General features: G+C 43.4%; 1 protein-coding gene across 1 annotated transcript in view; it reads right to left on the bottom strand.

Moving 5' to 3' along the window:
* Positions 1-213: 213 nt before the first annotated feature.
* LCP1 (lymphocyte cytosolic protein 1) overlaps positions 214-15699 on the bottom strand; it is a 54748-nt gene continuing 39262 nt past the window's right edge. Inside the window, exons 14-17 of the mRNA XM_065896199.1 lie at positions 15400-15533; positions 7501-7624; positions 3800-3924; positions 214-623 (exon numbers count right to left, since the gene is read on the bottom strand). Of these exons, the coding sequence (XP_065752271.1) occupies positions 491-623; positions 3800-3924; positions 7501-7624; positions 15400-15533 (516 nt within the window). The 3' untranslated portion in view covers positions 214-490. The remainder of the gene's footprint in view (positions 624-3799; positions 3925-7500; positions 7625-15399; positions 15534-15699) is intronic.

The raw sequence follows: 15699 nt of genomic DNA, 5'->3' as shown, positions 1-15699 counted from the left end.
AGAAGGGCTACACGAAGGAGGCTCGTAACAGATCAAACGCTGGCCTCCAGAAGCCGGTTTTAGGGCTGGTCTGATGATTCTCCCCACCTGGTTCTCACCCTAAACAAGAAAGCAGCCGATTTAAGCTGGTTCGAAAGGTTATGTTAAAATTAACAACACTACGTACAGTTTCTATGCTTGACTATAATGGCAAAAGCAGAAAGGGTGCCTGGAAAATAAGTTTTTTTTGTCTCTAGATTTTCAAAGCAATCAATTCAATCATAAAAAAAAAATTTTGTAAGAGACTGGGTCTCTTGCAAAGAATAAAGCACTTTTTGTTAAATACACGAAGGCTACTTGGCTGAACAGATACACATGTTTTTTGGAACCTTGTATAACGTCACCAAGTTGAAAACTTTGGAATGGTTTGACTTGTCCCTGTGTTTCCTGGGAGCACCCAGTGCTGAGCAGTCAGAAACGCATGTGCGCCTCCAGTCCTGCCCGCTGGGCCTTATACCCTCTTCATTCCTTTCCCCATGAGGCAAGCAAACACTGTCATGACCATCTTGGGGTTCACTTCCACCAAGTCTTCTGGAAGGGCATATACTCGTGCTCCAATTTTGCGGGCCATAGAGATGGCATACCTAAAAGAGAAAAGAGGGGGAATGAGGGGAGCCTAAGCAAGTATGAAGCGGACCCCTGAGGATCATAGTTATAGTCATTCTGTATAATCTATACTATATACTCTCTACTCTGCACTATAAACTATCTGCTAGACAGAGCTCATTCCTGGTATGGCTGGAGCCAATCACTGGGTTCCTCCCGAGACTCGAGGGCAAATGCTGGCCTGACAAAGCTCCTGACTCCGCCAAACTTGCTGTCCAGCCTCGTGATAATGACCAAATTTATGATTTGTCCTTAGAGAGCTTCCTAACTAGCACCACTTTTGGTGCCTACAACATGCTTATTCGCTTGGGCTGTACAGTGCAGAAAATGTCATAGAACTGAACAAGAGTGTGTGCTAGGGAAGGTCTGCAGACACCATTTCAACCACAGAAACATTTTTACAAGGCAGAAAAAAGGGGAAATGCACCTGTAATACCTCGACCTTACCCGTCAAGTCCTTTCTTCCTTGTTCCATTCTAATCCTCGCCTACATGTATGTGTATTTATTTATGATACTATAATAGTAGAATAACCAGAGGTTTTATTGTTTTTGTTTTTGTTTTTTTGCGGTACGCGGGCCTCTCACTGTGTGGCCTCTCCCGTTGCGGAGCACAGGCTCCGGACGCCAGGCTTAGCGGCCATGGCTCACGGGCCCAGCCGCTCCGCGGCATGTGGGATCTTCCCGGACCGGGGCACGAACCCATGTCCCCTGCATCGGCAGGCGGACTCTCAACCACTGCGCCACCAGGGAAGCCCCTAACCAGAGTTTTATATTACACATTTTTCGCATAAGATTACCATAGCTGTAGCAGAATATTTTTGCTCTGTTTATAGTTATATGAAGGTAATTTTTATTAGCTGTAGTCTAGTTTCAAATGAGCCCACACTATTACCTGGCAGTTCTTTTCTTCTCCTCATTCATTATCTAGTAACTTCTTGCAGTGGCTACTCCAGAGATTCTCCATTCCACCCAAAGCCCCATTACTCCCTTTGCTCTCCTGAAATGACTTTACTCTTACTTTATTGATCAAATTAATTTAAGAGCATGGGACCAGAGCATCCCCATTTTTTCTCCTTGTCCGTCTCTCAATCACTTCCTCTATATTAATTATTAATGAAATAAAATTAATTTTTCCATTATAAAATAGAGGAAAAATTATTAGAAAGTTAGAAAATAGAGCTTCAGACACCAAACAAACCATGCACAATCCTGCCACCATAGCCGCCTTTAGGATTCTGTATAATTCCTTTTACCCATTTTTCTTAGTAATTTTGTATCTTGCCCTTACAGGACAGTGCTTAGGAGCCCGGGCTCTCAAGTCAGACTTTGAATTTCAGTTGAACCACTTGATAATTGTAAAACCTTGGGTGAGTTCCTTAAACCTAATCACATCCCTCTTGAACATCTATAGGTTCAAGGTCTTTTTTTTTTTTTTTTTAACTTCTGCGTCTTCATCCATGTTCTTCCCTCTGCTGCAATAGTCTTCCTAGCTCTTTCACCTGTCCAGCTCCTTCTTACTTGTCCTTTCAATCCGTCCCAGCTTAGATGTTATTTGGTAGAGCTTCCTGTCCCCTCCACAGCACCCCGGGGTCCTCCTTCCGTACCATCCCTCACACTCTACTGTAACTGCTGTTGAATTATTTCTCTTCTCTCCATTAGATTGTGCTAGACATCAGCATATCAGGAACGCACGTCCCCACTTTCCCAAACTGGGCACAGAGAGAAGGGCGCTGCTGGGATTAGATACATAGCAGGGCTGCTGGGCACTAGTCATTCGTTAACCCTGGACTTGTGTTATGGGTTGAATACTGCCCCCCCTCAAACGTATGCAGAAGACCTAACCCCTGGTACCTCAGATGGTGATGTTATTTGGAAAAAGTGTTATTTAAGGTATAGCTAGTTCAGATGAGGTCATGCTGGGGTAGGTTGGAGCCCTAATCCAGTATGACTGATGTCCTTATAAAAGAGAGGGAGAAGAGACACAGACGCACACACACACAGAGAAGACAGTTATGTGAAGTCACAGAGACACAGGGAAGGCCACGTGAAGACAGGGTTGGAGACTGGAGTGGTGCATCTATAAGCCCAAGGATGAGGGAGGTGTGGGACAGATCCTCCCTCCAAGCCCTCAGGAGGAACCAACCCTGCCGACACCTTGATCTTGGACTTCTAGCCTCCACAACAGTGAGAGAAGAAATTTCTGTTGTTTGAAGTCACCTCGTTTGTGGTATTTTGTTATGACAGACCTAGGAAATGATACAGCCAGCTCTGAGAAAGGCACCACTCTAGGGTAGAAAGGCACCTCTCTAGGGTAGAAAGGCGCCTCTCTAGGGTAGAAAGGCACCTCTCTAGGGTAGAAAGGCACCTCTCTAGGGTAGAAAGGCGCCTCTCTAGGGTAGAAAGGCACCTCTCTAGGGTAGAAAGGCGCCTCTCTAGGGTAGAAAGGCACCTCTCTAGGGTAGAAAGGCGCCTCTCTAGGGTAGAAAGGCACCTCTCTAGGGTAGAAAGGCACCTCTCTAGGAAGGCAAGCTTTCCATAAAGACCAGATAGCAAATATTTCAGACTCTGCGGGCTTTGTCACAACTATTTCAACTCTGCTATTGTATCCGGGAAAGAGCTATAGAAACTATGTAAATAAAACCTGATGTATAAAAGCTGACAACAGACCAAATTTGGACTCTGCTGGCCCTCATTCTACAAGTATAGCAAACGGCAATTGCTCTTAAGCTGGTGAAGACTCTGGTCTTGAACCCCACCCCTGCCCAGGCACATCCACAGATATTCACAAATAGAATGTTTATATTTGCACGCACCGTGTACAAACTCTATTCAGGAAGCCTCCCATAGATTATGATTAGGAAACTGGTTTTATGAAATTACAGGCTTGCTTATCAATCAGAAGTCAACTGTTTTCAATTTCAATTGTTTCAATTGTTATCAATCGTTTTTGTCTCGTTCCCTCTAACACCTGGAGCCTTAGACTGCTATTGCCCAGTATTGAAAATAATGATGATGGCACACAGTACGTCATGAGAAGAAAAAGCATCAACAGTGAACCTAGAAGTGTTTGCACGAAGGCACAGGCACTGGAGTTCACAGCTCCCCAGATGCCGGCTCATCCTTTCCTCCCCGACCCCACGTTTATTTACGTACTTTGCATTGTTGAGTTTCTCTTCATCGTTCAGGTTTTCTGTCTTCAGGAGGTCATAGTTAATGGAACCTGGTTGAATGGCATCAATGAGATCCAGGACGGGCAGACTTGTACTAATCTTTGGGTCCTGCATAGAGAGAAAGCATGGGTTTTAACAATATGCTCCCAAGTTACTTCTATTTGGCTCAAGGAAAGTGAGTGGTGCTTTCCTCTTAAATACAAATATATACATCCTGGTGTGGGAAATGCCACAGTGTCGCACATGGTGTTTCAAACCAGTGGTCATTTCTGTAGGGGCGTCACTAGTAGCCTCCTGGTGGTTCACTAAGTGGAGGAAATCCATTGTCTGCCAACAGGCAGGGAGTCAGTCCCAAATAGTGAATGGAAGGAAGTTAGAGCAACTAGAGAAAAGCAGAGAGGTTGATATATAGTATGTTTCATTCAAGTACTGGTTATTAGTAGAGGAAGGGATGATTTGAAAAAGAAACCATCAGAAAAGAGAGACTAAAGACATTAAGAGGAACCCCGATTCATTTTCAGGGGACATCCCAGAGGTGACAGGCAGGGAGAGTGATGCGGGCTCAGTTGGATGAGATTCAGTGAATGCTCCTTTCCTGGGGACCTTAGGGAAAGAAAAGGGTCCATAGGTCCAGGTAGACAGTGACAGCAATTATGTGATCAAATGCAATGACTGCAACTAATATCCATTGGTATCTCACAGTTTGCTCAGCACTTTTTAGAGGTTATCTCACTTATTGCCACAAGCCTTGGATGGAGGCATCTAATCTTAATTTACAGCAAGCAAAGGGAGTTTCTGAGGTTAAGTGGCTTGCTAATAAGTGGTGGGGCTGGGATCTGAACCCAGGTATTCTGACTTAAAATCTTGGGCTCTTTCTTTGGCGTCTGTAAACAGTTTGATGGACACACGCAAAGCTGTGAATGCTTTTTTTTTTTAAAGGTTCTACCTGATTTTTTTTAAAAAGGAACATTATTTATTTATTTTTTTGGTGGCGTTGGGTCTTCACTGCTGTTGCGCGGGCTTTCTCTAGTTGCAGCGAGCGGGGGCTACCCTTCGTTGCGGTGCGCTGGCTTCTCGTTGTGGTGGCTTCTCTTGTTGCGGAGCACAGGCTCCAGGCACGCAGGCTCAGTAGTTGTGGCTCACGGGCTCAGTAGTTGTGGCTCACGGGCTCTAGAGCGCAGGCTCAGTAGTTGTGGCTCACGGGCTTAGCTGTTCCGCGGCATGTGGGAACTTCCCAGACCAGGGATCGAACCTGTGTCCCCTGTGTTGGCAGGCGGATTCTTAACCACTGTGCCACCAGGGAACTCCCTGTGAATGTTTTTAAGGTGTAAATGCACAAAACTCTGCACCTGTGAGTACAGACATGTCGAGGCAACTGTCTGTCACCATCTGAGCATAGTCAAGTTCAAACACCTCATACCTTGCGGGTCCAAATCAGAACCAATTCTAACAAAGAAACAAGACACAGGACCCCTGCAAGATGCTAGGTCTCCAGCACTGGCCCTCTGTAGAGGTAGCATACTATTTTAAAAGATAGAACGGGTCCATTTTTATTTACTTCTGGGTTATGTAAGAACTACCACAAAATTAAGATCAATATACATATAATCGTAATCTAATTTCCACCATTAGCCTGAGCTTCTGTCTCCATAGAACTTTTTGGTAAAGAAGCACAACGGAAACAAAACGCAGAGATTTGAGTTTCACCTTCTTTCCCGCTTCCTCCCCACAGTCTTGGTGGGCTGACAGGCAGCGAGATGGCCAGCAGCTGGCAGTGTTCATAGGTGAGGAGGGCCCAGGACTGTTTCTGCAATGGTTAATCGGGGTGCGCTGTGCTCGGTTTTTGAAGGGTTTCACTTAAAAGCAGGGTGGGGGCTAATCTGACATTTTCCTTTTGTGGTCCTTTTGACCTAATCAATTCCGCAATGACTCAGCGGGAAGACAGGAGAAAATTAGCCCAGAGCATCACAAGAAGCAAAAAATTGCCAAACATTCCCAAGAGTGAATCCCCACAGGATCACCCCGGAAGCTGCTGGGTAAGGAAATGGGATGCATTCCGGTAAGGTGGCAGCTGTTGTACAGAGAGACGCATGCCCGGGGCTATTCACTTCATAGCCATGGTCAAGTGACCTATAGATACCCTCCACTCTATAACCTCACCTCGCAGGTGAAAGGTGCTTTCCCTCCCTGATGGACACCACCTGTAGCTGTAACCTCAGGAGTTCAATGAGCCCCCAGTTTCCTCACTATAAAATCAGGAAAATGGTGGGACTTCCCTGGTGCTTCAGTGGTTAAGACTCCACGCTCCCACTGCAGGGGCCGCGGGTGGGATCCCAGGTCAGGGAACTAAGATCCCGCATGCCGCCCAAAGCAGCCAAAAAGAGAAAAACATCAGGAAAATGGTGAAGCTGTCTTCATCATGTCTGTGAAGAGGAAATGAGGAGCCCCCCTGTCACCAACAAGGAGCCCCTAGTACTGAGACCGCGCTCCATCGTGGGAGCACCGCTCTGCTGTACTGTTCGCCACCGCCTTTCCAAATCCTCTGGAAGGACTTGCTCACATCTGTCACCAGCCTCCACTTCGACCTCCAGACCAAACGGATGGTAAGCAGAGGGAGGACAGAGCTGGCCGCTTCCTGTGCTGAGCTCACAGGGACTGGGCACTCCTGGTAGAGCCCAGCCTACAGATATACCTTCTGCCCTTTCTGGGAGGGGAGAGATTTTCATTTTTTTCTCTTGATTTTGAGGGAGAGGATTGATAGCATGATGAACTGCCTCACCCGCCCTGTTAATATAACTCTGAAGGGGGTCCCTCTCAGCCATCCTGACCTTTAAGCCAGGAAAATGTAGTTAAGATATGACGCAGACATTATACTGTCGATCAAGTGCACAGGGCCCTTGAGGAAGGATCCAGCTAATGTATAAAACATGAATGAAGAAATGTAATAAAATGTCATGCTATTATTAATAAAAATGGGATTTGGATACAAGTAAACAACTGCTTTTTTCTCAGAAAAAAAGACATCCCATGGGAGATCTCTTAGCATTTTACATTTCACCCTCATTATGTTAACAATCTGAACCATGGAGCTATGCACATTTAAAAAACATTATATTTTATATTACTTTGGAAGAACAACATCTAAAATCCCGTGTAAAAAATGATCGGGTTTTTAAAATTAATTATTATGGGAGAAAACGACAAGAAATCTGTCAATGAAATGGCCTATGAACGTCAAAACAATAATGGAGGCTTCCCTGGTGGCGCAGTGGTTGAGAATCTGCCTGCCAATGCAGGGGACACGGGTTCGAGCCCTGGTCTGGGAAGATCCCACATGCTGCGGAGCAACTAGCCCCGTGAGCCACAATTACTGAGCCTGTGCGTCTGGAGCCCGTGCTCCGCAACAAGAGAGGCCTCGATAGTGAGAGGCCCGCGCACCGCGATGAGGAGAGACCCCCCACTTGCCGCGATTAGGAGAAAGCCCACGCACATAAAAGAAGACCCAACACAGCAAAAATAAGTAAATTAATTAAAAAAAAAACAATAATGGGTCATTCAAGCAAAATCAAAACGGGAGGGGGAGCCTCAAAGACCTCACACTGAAGGTCACTCTTGAAAACAGAGTGGAAGCAATAAAGATAAGCATATGCTCATGTGGCCGCGAGCAGGAGACACGCACGTTACCTTGAAACTAGAGATGGATGAACTTTTCTCCGCTTCCTTCAGTGTTTCATTCACCCAGTTGACAATAGTGTCATCGTTGACCTTCTGCCCACCTCCAAGTTCTTCAAGAATATTCAGTGTGTACCTGAACAAAATCAAGAATGATTTCTGGAGAAAAGTTGCTAAATAATTCACTATTGTATAGCACAGAGAACTTTATCAATACTCTGTAATGACCTATATGGGAAAATAATCTAAAAAAGAGTGGATGTATGTATGTGTATAAGTGATTCACTTTGCTGTACAGCAGAAAGTAAGACAACATTTTAAATCAACTATACTCCAATAAAAATGTTTTAAAAAAGAATTCACTATTCACAGAGAGTCGCCAGCATAGAAAAGTTTCCTTTTTCCTGTCACAGAAGATGGCCTGAACACCATTACATCTGAGGAAAAAAGAATATGTAATGACATTAGTTCCTTTTAGAATAACAAAATAGAACTTTATACTTAGAGTCAGATGCAGAACGAATACCACTGTCATTGTAGAGAGAAAGCAGAAGAGAAGCAGGGAAAGGAAAATGAAATAAAGGATTTGAACCAGTGATGCTTTTCTTAAAGGAACTATGAAAATCAAGGAACAATTCAACGTTAGAAAAGCCCAAGCACTTACATCCGGAAAAAACTATAGTTCAAAAAGCTACATGTACCCCAATGTTCATAGCAGCACTATTCACATTAGTCAAGACATGGAAACAACCTAAATGTCCATCGACAGATGAATGGATAAAGAAGATGTGGCATATATACAATGGAATATTACTCAGCCATAAAAAGAATGAAATAATGCCATTTGCAGCGACATGGATGGACTTAGAGATTATCATACCAAGTGAAGTAAGTCAGACAGAGAAAGACAAATATCATATGATATCACTTATATGTGGAAACTAAAATATGACACAAATGAATGTATCTATGAAACAGAAACAGACTCTCAGACATAGAGAACAGACTTGTGGTTGCCAAAGGGGTTAGAGGGTGGCCGAGGGATGGATTGGGAGTTTGGGGTTAGGAGATGCAAACTATTATAATAGAATGGATAAACAACAAGGTCCTACTGTATAGCACAGGGAACCATAGTCAATATCCTGTGATAAACCATAATGGAAAAGAATATGAAAAAGAACGTATATATATTTATAACAGAGTCACTTTGCTGTACAGCAGTAATTAACACAACATTGTAAATCAGCCCAGGCAGCCAACATAATAAAGAAAAAATATAAAAGAGTTTCCTCTGTGTATCACAGAAGTAGAAATATTGGGAATACACAGTAATCTCTAGTTAGTCTCTAGTTTGAGGGTAAGAATTGTCTTAGATACATACTGTTATGAGAAGTGGGTTTTGCAGGGGAAACATTAAGAAGATGCTTCAAGCTCTTAAAATTCCATGGAGCAGGGCTTCCCTGGTGGCGCAGTGGTTGAGAGTCCGCCTGTGGATGCAGGGGACACGGGTTCGTGCCCCGGTCCGGGAAGATCCCATATGCTGCGGAGCGGCTGGGCCCGTGAGCCATGGCCGCTGAGCCTGCGCGTCCGGAGCCTGTGCTCCGCAACGGGAGAGGCCACAGCAGTGAGAGGCCCGCGTACCGCAAAAAAAAAAAAAAAAAAATTCCATAGAGCAGAGAAGACTCACCATTCCCCAAGGTAATCTCTCTCAAAGAGTAAACAGAGGGAGAGAGCCAAGCAGTAGGGCAGGTGGGCAGGTTTGCTGGCCTCACGGTTCAGTCTTGTAAGGGGGGAGAGTCAAATTACCCACGAAAGACTAGAATTTCAGTGTGTGTTGTCCAAAATGAAACTCAAGTATTGTGCCATTGAGTCCTGTCTTGAGGGCCTCCCTAAATGAGGTCACCCTCCACTCGGGTGCCCAGGGTTTTGCTCATTACATAATCCATCGGATATCTTCCTCCAGTTACGGCTTCTGCACTAAACACAGTTCTTCCACAATGGTTTCCGAGTGTAATCTTGGAAACAGGAGCAATGCCCTGCTTCCTTCAGGTGAAAGCACTTTCCTATCATTGTCGATGGGGAGGAAGAGGGTTTCTGCAACTTTTCTTTATCAAAACAGTAAAATCGTGTGGACCAATCCGGCATCCAAGTCCTCTCAATGACACCTCCCCAGACTCCCTCACATCAGCTGGCTCCTCTTCATTCTGCCTTTTCTAAACTACTGTTCCGGTCATGTCATTTAAAGTGACTCTCCGAGGCCCAAAGAACACAGATCAAATTCCTTAGAATGGCACACGAGTCCTTTTGCAATTTGACCTGAGTGTCCCTTGTCAGTGCCTCTCTCATTTCCTCCTTCCCCTCCTTCTTCGAGGCTTTATGGTCACACACACTCACGCTCTCCCCTCTGCACAGGACCATCAGCAGCTCACCGACCGCACCATGCGTCCTCCTGCCTCCTGCTTCCATGACTCAGATGCGTGCTCTGCCTTGGATGTCCTTCCTCTCTAGTGAATTTCTAATCCTGAGAACAAGTCCCAGTTCAAGCATCATTTTTCTGACCCATGCAGTATATTAATCATTATTGCTACACTTGCTTCCAACCTGTTTCCCAGAGCTTTTCATGGAGTTGATGTGCATGTCTCTCTGCCTACCTTGTGCCCTTGGACAGAGTCCATAGACCATATTCATCTCAGTGCTTTCACGGGTTAGCAGAGTGCCCAGTACATACTGGGCATCTAGCAAATGAAAGAGTAGAGTAGTAGATGAAACGAACAGAATGATTTTCTCCCAGGAAAAGCAAGGAGAAAGTCAAGATGGGAAATGCTTAGTCTGGGCCCAGAGATGGGACCAAAGTGCTAAGGAATAATGAGTACAAATGGGATAAGTTCCAGTTAGATTTTCAAAATATTACTAGTTTGGAAAAAGGCCTGAGGTTTGATCATATCATTTATGTCATAACCGGCTTGTTTCCTAACAGCATGTGCATTAAGTTACCAGCATTTACTATACCATGTAAGAATTTCTGCCTAGTCCACTCATTAAGAGATGGTGGGTTAGCGTTTGTTTCATCAGGTCACGTCCATAAATAACCTGAGAAACAGACTAGGTTTAATCTTCCAGCAGCCTCACTCATCTCAGGACCAAACTCTCACTTCCCTTTGCCAGGAGGCCCAGGCTGCTTTGTTGACTCTCTCCAGTGGACAGGAGCAGTGCTTTCAAGCCACTCCTTGAGTGAGGGAAGAAAATGGTGCAGACGAGAAGCTCACCTTTATACAAAAGTCTATTCATGCAAATATAAAAGGCCACAAAGGGACAGGGAAACTTAGACACAGAACATCCTGGAGGCAGCTGACTGCATCCAGCGGTCTGAGAATAGTCCCTCATGGTGGTACACAGTACTAGGGAGCACAAGTTGTCCTTCTGCCACCTCCAGGGAGATGTGGAGGTTTAAAAGGAATCAGACACCTGCTTGTAAGGACATCAGAAAAACAAAGGGAAGAAAGGTAAAAATTTAGGTTGGAGACTCTGGTCTAGAAAGTCCATGAAGCACCAAATGTAGATTCAAAATTGAAAACAAAAATCAATTTGGCTTGTGTCTTCCTAGGATTTTCCTTGGGAGATAATCATTCCTTATCATGAAACATGTTTTGGGGGGACTGTGCTATTATTAAATGGAACCCTGCAGACAAGATCCCAGTATCTCTGGTGTTTGCACACCACGCGGTGCCGAGAAGCCCTCTGTCAAAATGAAATGGCCCCGTGAGCTCCAGCTTAAGCCAGGGCCTCATCCAGCAGCAGACGATGGGTGGGGTGCGGGGCTGGAGAAGCTGTGATCATGACTTGTGTGATTTCCTGCCATCAGACACTTGTGTTATTTATTTAACATGTGACCCAGAGGGACATACCTCAGTGTTTTGTTTTTCAGGGACCTATCCCCAATTCACCATCCACAGCCTGTTTGATCTGGGGAGAATTTCCTCCTTGGCCTGCCTCAGCCTCTTGATTCATCTGTTGGAGTCTAACTATTGTGTCTGTCTGCTGGCAGCCTGCTTGCCTCAGGCTTTTGTCTCCAAACTTAGACACGTGCGTGCAATTTGCCACCTTTCCAATCTGAGAACGACTTCCAGGCTACTGAAGGGGAAAGGGAGGCTTAAGCTTTCATTTGTTTTTAGAGGGAAAAATGACATGCCATTTATTGTCCAGATAAATGACCAAATTAGCACATCTGTGAAACCCAATGAAACAAATTCCAGCTAGAACTGGCTCTAAATTTATTAGATCTGTTCATGTGTGGCATACAGAGAAAAAAAAATATCCTTCTGGTGGCATTTACATCATTATCAGTCATTTCATCACCTTTCACAGTAATGTATTTCTCTGTCCATTTTCTTATAGGCACAATTCTTATATAGTAAAGACACATGAGAAATATGACTTATTTACCAGGTAGAGACACAGCAGCAAACTAGCCCTTACCATATATATACTAGCCTTAAACTATGATGTTGGGTCACATTTTTATAAAACTTCCAGAACGAAGATCATATTACAAAGTGATTTTCAGATATTATGAAATTCAAAATAGAATAGAGTTGGCCTGAGTTTTCTTTTCATTTTTTTTTTTTTTTTTGCGGTACGCGGGCCTCTCACTGTTGTGGCCTCTCCCGTTGCGGAGCACAGGCTCCGGACGCGCAGGCTCAGCGGCCATGGCTCACGGGCCCAGCCGCTCCGCGGCGTGTGGGATCTTCCCGGACCGGGACACGAACCCGCCTCCCCTGCATCCACAGGCAGACTCTCAACCACTGCGCCACCAGGGAAGCCCCCCTGATTTTTCTTTTAAAGTCACTAAAATAGAAAATATCAAAGATAATTTCATCTTCAAACCCATGAGTCAATTTAACTGTTGCAACTAAAAAGACTTTTGCTTTGGTTTTTAAAGCAATCAGTACCAAAAGCCAGTCTGTTAAGAATTAAAAACACATGTGAAAGAAAATAGAGAGTAGTTCAGAAATCGTTTCTACAAATACACCGGTGAGAACAGCACTTAGGAACTTTCAGTGATGTTCTAGATACATGCAGTGAAATAGAGGCTGAAGTTTCTTTAGCTCTGGAGTTTTCTGTGCCAGAGAAGCCTTATGACATCTGCCTTCAATCATTAAACAGATCCCAGTTGAGAAAAGAGTAACGGGGCATCATACTTGATAAAGCAAATGTAAATCAGGTAGTTAAATTGATTACGATCATTTCTGATCACCCTACATCACCTGGAGACACTGACATGATTACTCCAAGGACCATTATAAATATTAGGATCTGCAGACAGTGGCCTGGGAGTAAAGCGACAGTGCTCAGGGACAAACCCTCGTCTCTGCCGTTACCTTGTTAGACATAATGTAATGTGACATATGGTTTCTCGGGCTTCCTTCCAGGTAGAAAAGTGAATTAAGTTACACTCACATAGGTTCTAATTAAGGAGCGGAAGACTTCTGCCTGGTCAGAGCTATCAGTAAAGGGGGAAAGAGCAAAGCATGGAAAAGTAAACCTGTTCATGCTTACAGATTTGCTGTCTAGAATTCTTCCCAGGCTCGTGCTTTTGTACCCAAAATTGTTTACTTTTCTCACCATTTATTTTCTATTTGTATATCTTATTATATTCTACTATTGCTTAAATAATATGGCCACATAGCTCTCACATTAATCGATTTTATGTTTGACTCTAAAAGGTATCTGAAGTTCTCTGTTAAGGAAGTAGCAGGAAATTCTGCTTTTGGTCATGATGGAATAACAGGGACCAGTCTACCTTTCTGCCTTAAACACATAAAGCACAATGAAAAACTATGAAACGATGTTGTTCAGACACTGGCCAACAGGAAGCAGAAAGCAGTGGTCCCCGAGAGAAGGGAAACAAATGTGATAAACCCTAAGATTGTCCCAGATTATTGCATGGAGAGTTTCCAGGCTGCAGTGCAGGGAGAGAGAACTCAAACAGAGCATGACAGTGACCCTGAGCCAGGCGGACAGGGTTGAGAACTCAAGGAAGCCAGGGCGCTAGAATGTGTGGGGCAGAATAGCAGAGAGAAGAGAGCTGCCTGGAGAGGACAGTCGTCTAGAAAGAAAGCTCCCGAGATCTTCAGAGGGTTTGCCTCAAGGGTTCAGCTGAGTGCTACTTGGAGCATTCATGTGAGGAAATTACCAGAGGCTGGGAAAAGAACTTTCAGAAATGAATGGGCAGAACAATCCTTGGAGTTCACACAGGGGCTGGCATAAATTTGGTCCCTACCAGGCAGAGTGGAAAAATCTCATGATATATGGAGCATCAAGTAAAGTACTCAGAAGAGATTATCTCAGTATTGAGAGACAAAATTAGCTCGAGATTAATTAAGATTTTAAGTAAGCCCCCAAAGGATCAAATTGTGCTTAAGTAACTTAACTGCATCCCAGGACAAAATTCAAGAATATTTAAAGGAATACAGAAATATCTAGCACACAGCAAGGTAAAATTCACAGTGCCTCACATACTATGAAAAATCAGTAGGCATGCCCAGAAGCAGAAAAGTATCACCCATAATGAAGACAAAAATCAGTTAATAGAAACAGACCCAGAAATAACAGCTATTACAATTATATTCTATATGTTCAAGCGTGTTAAGGAAAGACGTAGAGGAGATGTCAAAAAGACCCACATCAAATTTCTATACACGAAAACTATTACGTCGGAGATAAAAAAAGTATACACCAAATGGAATTAATGGTAGACATTGTAGAAGAAGGGAGTGGTGAATTTAAGACAAGGCAATAGAAATGATCCCAAATGAAAGAGAGAGAGGAAAAAATGAAATATAAAGGAAAAAGATGATTTGAGCATCAGTGAATTTTGGGACAACTTCAGATGACCAAATAAATGTGTACCTGGAGTTCCCAAAAAACTAGAGGGTGGGTACAGGAGTCATATTTGAAGAAATAGAGGCCAAGATTTTTCCAAATTTGGTGAAAACTGTAAGCCCACAGATTCAATAAGCTCAAGAAACCTCAAGCACAAGAAATACCAAAGCACATCATAACCAAATTACTTAAAATGAGTGATAAAGAGAAAATCTTAAAAGAAGCCAGAGGAAAAAAGACATATTACATACAGAGGAACAAAGACAGGAATGACAACAGATTTATCATTGGAAATGATGCAAGCTAGAAGAGAGTGAACACATCTTCAAAATAGAGAAAGAAAAAACTATCAACCTAGAATTGTACACTCAGATAAAATACCTTTCAAAAATGAAAATATAATAAAGATTTTCTCAGACAGACAGAAGCTGAAATAATTCCTCGCCAACAGATGCACACTGCTAGAAATATTTCAAGTAGAAGGCAAATGATATGAGATTGAAATCTGGATCTACACCATGGGAAGAAGAGAACCTGAAATGACAGATATGTAGGGAAATATAGCATATTTCCCCCCTTATTCTGAAAGCCCCTTTAAAAGATAAGTGACTGTATTTACACAAATCAGTTAAAAGTTAAAGGATGGAAAAAAGATGTGCCACGCTAAACTAATCAAGAAGAAGCAGGACTGGCTGTATTAATATCAGGAAAAATAGGTTTTAGAGAAAAGAATATTACCAGGCATAAACAGGGTCACTCCATAATGGAAAAGGGTGATTCATTAAGAGAACATAACAATCTAAAACACTGACGAACCTAATAACAGAGTTTCAAAGTACCTGAAACAGAACTGTCAGAACTAAACGGAAGAAAAAAATAAAGCAGGACTGCTCTGCCAACATTCCTTTGGTTTTAAGTTTAGCTTAAAATATAGTTTTATCAAATTAAATCACAACTCTGAAATTTGCAAGTATTTTTCTAGATGAAGAATACATTCAATAAAATGTCATTCCCCCGGGTTGCATTTACCTTCTCATTAACTGCCAAACCAAGGCCAATGTCAGAGTGCGGTTTCCTTCATTGAGATCTTGTCCCCCAATGCCCACCAGGGAAAATTTCGCTTGATTCTTCCCCAGTTCCACTGCATAGTTACAGTTCTCAAGCTGTTAATGAGCGGGAAGGGAAACAATCTAACGTCAGCATCTCGATGATGATAAATACCCGAGAAAATAAGATAATAAAGACACGAAATGAAACAATAAGGTGAGATTGATTGATCTCTCAAGCCTCGCCTGGTTCTGCAATTCCAGGATTCTAAGTTAGTCAAAT

The sequence above is a fragment of the Phocoena phocoena genome, chromosome 18 (assembly GCF_963924675.1).
Source record: "Phocoena phocoena chromosome 18, mPhoPho1.1, whole genome shotgun sequence".
Classification (NCBI taxonomy): domain Eukaryota; kingdom Metazoa; phylum Chordata; class Mammalia; order Artiodactyla; family Phocoenidae; genus Phocoena; species Phocoena phocoena.
This window is presented reverse-complemented; position numbering and strand designations above follow the sequence as displayed.